General features: G+C 35.5%; 1 protein-coding gene across 1 annotated transcript in view; it reads left to right on the top strand.

The window, feature by feature from the left end:
• Positions 1–3,484, top strand: part of LOC107706849 (hepatic triacylglycerol lipase-like) — a 7,458-nt gene extending 3,974 nt beyond the window's left edge. The window contains exon 6 of the mRNA XM_016510686.1: positions 3,127–3,484. Coding sequence (XP_016366172.1) covers positions 3,127–3,386 — 260 coding nt within the window. The 3' untranslated portion in view covers positions 3,387–3,484. The remainder of the gene's footprint in view (positions 1–3,126) is intronic.
• The last annotated feature ends 1,532 nt before the right edge of the window (positions 3,485–5,016 follow it).

The raw sequence follows: 5,016 nt of genomic DNA on the forward strand, positions 1-5,016 counted from the left end.
CTGTTTGAGTCCAGACAGCACTTCCTCTCTCGACAGGAAGTGGCGCAGCTCTCCATGGATGATGTCCATCTGATTGGCTATAGTCTGGGAGCGCATGTGGCCGGATTCGCAGGAAGTTATTTCAGAGGACTGAGGAAAGTGGGCCGCATTACTGGTAAGATGCAGCCAAACACATGATCAAACAGCATTTATCAGAGCTTGAGCTTCCCATTCATCTTGACGACTGTCACTCCGTCTCAAGAGTGCTGATCAGTTTATAACGGCTGACATCACTGGAATGAAGAAGTGAAGATCCTGACATGATTCAGTCTGAAACTTTCTTCAGAGGAACTGTGGTCTCTAGAAAGATGCCCGCATTCTCCACCAGCGTGTGATGAGCAGAGTCTCGATGAAAACACACATGCTGTTCCAGCCAGTGAAAGACCAATGACAGAGTGCTGTGTGTGTGATGCAGGTCTGGATCCGGCCGGGCCACACTTCGAAGGTCAGCCGGCGTTTGACAGACTGTCTCCGGACGACGCTCAGTTTGTGGACGCCATCCACACCTTCACCGGCTCCAGCATCATGCCGGGAGTAGGAATAAAGCAGAGCGTCGCTCACGTGGACTTCTACCCCAACGGAGGCTCCTTTCAGCCCGGCTGCAAGATGCTCGACATTTACAGCAACGTCTTCCAGTATGGCCTGCAAGGTACTACTGAACCCGACGCGCAGATCCGCAGGCAAAAATATAGAATCATTTGGCATGATTCATTTGCATTTATTGAGATGATGAATTGAACAGGCCATTCAAACTGGACGTGTTCTTGTGTTTTTGATTAATTACACGAAACACAGACGTCTCAGGATGTGTTTTTAAAAGATGAATCGGAATCAAAAACAGCTGAATCAGGAATTTGTCTAGGTGACAGAAGCTTATAGTGCAGAGCAGGCTTATTACATTATATATTAACTGATTCTGAAACTAAATATAAACCATTATTATATATTAACTAAAACTATAAAAAAAAAACATTTTCATTATTTGAAATGAAGTAAATATTTTAAGTAAAAAAATTTACTTAAATTTATTTTAAGCTAGTTTCTAAGGCAACATCATTTTCATTTAGTTTAACTTGATGTACTAAAATAACTAAAACTAAAATTAAAATAAAAATGTAAAAAAAAAACTACATAGACATTCTTAGTTTTTGTTTTTAATCTAATACAAATGACAAAAACACAACAAAATTACTAAACTGTAACTGAAATTAACATGAAAATATATCATATATAAAATAATATATAAAACATGTATAAAAATATCACTGCAAAAAAAGTTTTCTTCCTCAGTATTTTAGTTTTTTCCCAGTACAGATATCTAAATATTCTTTTATAGTGCAGAGCAGGCTTATTACATTATATATTAACTGATTCTGAAACTAAATATAAACCATTATTATATATTAACTAAAACTATAAAAAAAAAAACATTTTCATTATTTGAAATGAAGTAAATATTAACTGAAATAAAATAAAATTTACTTAAATTTATTTTAAGCTAGTTTCTAAGGCAACATCATTTTCATTCATTTTCATTATTTGAAATGAAGTAAATATTTTAAGTAAAAAAATTTACTTAAATTTATTTTAAGCTAGTTTCTAAGGCAACATCATTTTCATTTAGTTTAACTTGATGTACTAAAATAACTAAAACTAAAATTAAAATAAAAATGTTAAAAAAAAACTACATAGACATTCTTAGTTTTTGTTTTTAATCTAATACAAATGACAAAAAACAACAAAATTACTAAACTGTAACTGAAATTAACATGAAAATATATCATATATAAAACAATATATAAAACATGTATAAAAATATCACTGCAAAAAAAAGTTTTCTTCCTCAGTATTTTAGTTTTTTCCCAGTACAGATATCTAAATATTCTTGAATCTAGATACATTTGCTTGATTAGCAAAATGATGTACAATATTAAGCAGTGCTTTAAGAAAAATTTCTCAATTTTGTTTGTTTTTGGTTAAAACAAGGGAAAATATGTGCCAATGGGCTAAGAAAAATAATTTTAATTCAAAGGGAAAAAATATAATTTTTCTTGCTCCACTAGCAAATATTTTTTTCTCAATTTAAGTAAAAACATAATTAATTTTAAAATATTTTTCAGAAAACAAAACTCAATGTGTTAAGTCATTTTGCTAACCAAGCAAATATATCTTGATTCAAGAATATTTAGATATTTGTACTGGAAAACAAGTAATAACTAAAACTAAAATTAAAATAAAAATGTTAAAAAAAAACTACATAGACATTCTTAGTTTTTGTTTTTAATCTAATACAAATGACAAAAAACAACAAAATTACTAAACTGTAACTGAAATTAACATGAAAATATATCATATATAAAACAATATATAAAACATGTATAAAAATATCACTGCAAAAAAAAGTTTTCTTGCTAGTATTTTAGTTTTTTCCCAGTACAGATATCTAAATATTCTTGAATCTAGATACATTTGCTTGATTAGCAAAATGATGTACAATATTAAGCAGTGCTTTAAGAAAAATTTCTCAAAATTTTGTTTGTTTTTGGTTAAAACAAGGGAAAATATGTGCCAATGGGCTAAGAAAAATAATTTTAATTCAAAGGGAAAAAATATAATTTTTCTTGCTCCACTAGCAAATATTTTTTTCTCAATTTAAGTAAAAACATAATTAATTTTAAAATATTTTTCAGAAAACAAAACTCAATGTGTTAAGTCATTTTGCTAACCAAGCAAATATATCTTGATTCAAGAATATTTAGATATTTGTACTGGAAAACAAGTTTAATAAATATGTCTGAATTTGCATTTCACAGTGGTTCTGTTGCACATGAGATGATGCGTTATGAGAGACTGATGAGGCTGTCGGTGCTTTAACTTTTTTAAATGGCACGCACTCTCACAAAAACATGGCACTTATGTGAAACCGCAAACTCAACCCAAATGCATGTCTAGTGCATATTTACATAAACCCAGGAATTAAAAATAGGACAGAGAGTACAAGAGCCATCATACTAAATGCAGCAGTGCTTCACCTGCTATTTCACAGCGCAGTGAACACAGTCATTTACACACAGCTGCTCATTATAGGTGTTCCCAAGACCATTAAATGCGCCCATGAGCGCGCCGTCAAACTCTTCACAGACTCCCTCATCAATGCCAGCCAGCCCATAATAGGCTTCCGTTGCCGTGACGACAGCTCCTTCAACAAAGGCCTGTGTCTGGACTGCAAACAGATGCGCTGCAACACGCTGGGCTTCGACGTGCGGCGCGAGCGCGCGGGGAGGAGCGTTAAAGGCCTGTACCTCAGGACCGGCCCGCAGGCGCCCTATAGAGGTCAGTGTGTGTGAACGAGTCTCTTCTCTTCTCTTTATATAGCACCTCCTCACTCTCTCCTCAGTCTTTCACTACCAGATCAAAGTCCTGCTGAAGAACCTGATCGAGCCCGTCGAGGCCTCGCTGTCCGTCTCACTCAACGGGACCGAAGGAGAGAGCCCACAACTACCCATAATCCTGTGAGTCCCAGCAAACACAGCCGCAGGTTACTGCTCATTCACCTAGAAAACCCTTACAGCAAAAAATAAATCATCTATCTATCTGTGGTGTTCTGAAATGAGGAGCCAAAGTCCTCACATTTTTACTTAAGTGTAAATTCATGTCCCAGTCACATTATCTTGATTACATTACTTACACTACCAGAATAAAAATCTATTTTGTATTTTTACATTAACAATGTAATTAATGGACTATTCTATTCATTAAAACCAAGTATAAATCTAAGTTTAGTGTTTTTAAGCATTTTACATTTATTCCAAAATAATAACTCAAGGCAGTAACAATTTAAACAAAGTATTTTATTTAAACAATTATATATTTTATTTATGTTCTTTTTCATCATAAGCTTATTTTCGGATCATCAGAGCTCGGTAAACACTGTTCAGAGATGCGGAGATGTACCTTTAATTTCTACAAGCTGATAACCCCACTGATCATGTTTTCAGGCCATTTTAAGTTTGATTTTGACTTGACAAAGTGGTTATATCTAAGTATGTGAGTTGTTTACTTTTTTAATTAGTCTTCCCATTAACGCCATTAGATTGTTCATTCAGACTAGGGTTGCAAAGGGGTGGAACATTTCCAGAAACTTTCCAAAAATCCCTGTAATATTCCAAAAAATCCTGGAAATTTTCCACCTTTTTGCAACCCTAACTCAGACTGATTCACAAACACAAGAGGCGGGATTAATCACATGAACCAATCACAGCCGAACATAATCAGTCATATCCAATCATATTTTGTAATATTTGCATTGTTTTATTTTTGTATTATGAATTTTTTCCTCATTCAATTTTTGTGCAGGCACTGCTTGAGTGTGTGTGTGTGTGTGTGTGTGTGTGTGAATGAGTGAGTGTGAGTGAGTGAGTGTGTGTGTGTGTGTGAATGAGTGAGTGTGAGTGAGTCAGTGAGAGTGTGAATGAGTGAGTGTGTGTGTGAATGAGTGAGTGTGAGTGTGTGAATGAGTGAGTGTGTGTGTGAATGAGAGTGTGTGTGTGTGTGTGTGTGTGTGAATGAGTGAGTGTGAGTGAGTCAGTGAGAGTGTGAATGAGTGAGTGTGTGTGTGAATGAGTGAGTGTGAGTGTGTGAGTGAGTGAGTGTGTGTGTGTGTGAGTGAGTGTGTGTGTGTGTGTGTGTGTGAATGAGTGAGTGTGAGTGTGAATGAGTGTGTGTGTGTGTGAATGAGTGAGTGTGTGAATGAGTGTGTGTGTGTGTGAGTGTGAGTGTGTGTGAATGAGTGTGAGTGTGTGTGAAGTGAATCATCATGAAGTTCTCACCGTCTGCAGGCATCAGGAGAGCGGCGGTCTGAAGTCCTTCACGTCTCTGCTGGTGGTATCGTCTGTCTTGGGCCGGCTCAGCTCCGTCAGGCTGGTCTGGAAGGGTGAACTGGTCTGGTCCAGCTGGATGAGGCGCGTCAGGAACATC

This window comes from Sinocyclocheilus rhinocerous, unplaced genomic scaffold, assembly GCF_001515625.1.
Source record: "Sinocyclocheilus rhinocerous isolate Xijiao unplaced genomic scaffold, SAMN03320098_v1.1 scaffold2460, whole genome shotgun sequence".
Lineage (NCBI taxonomy): Eukaryota > Metazoa > Chordata > Actinopteri > Cypriniformes > Cyprinidae > Sinocyclocheilus > Sinocyclocheilus rhinocerous.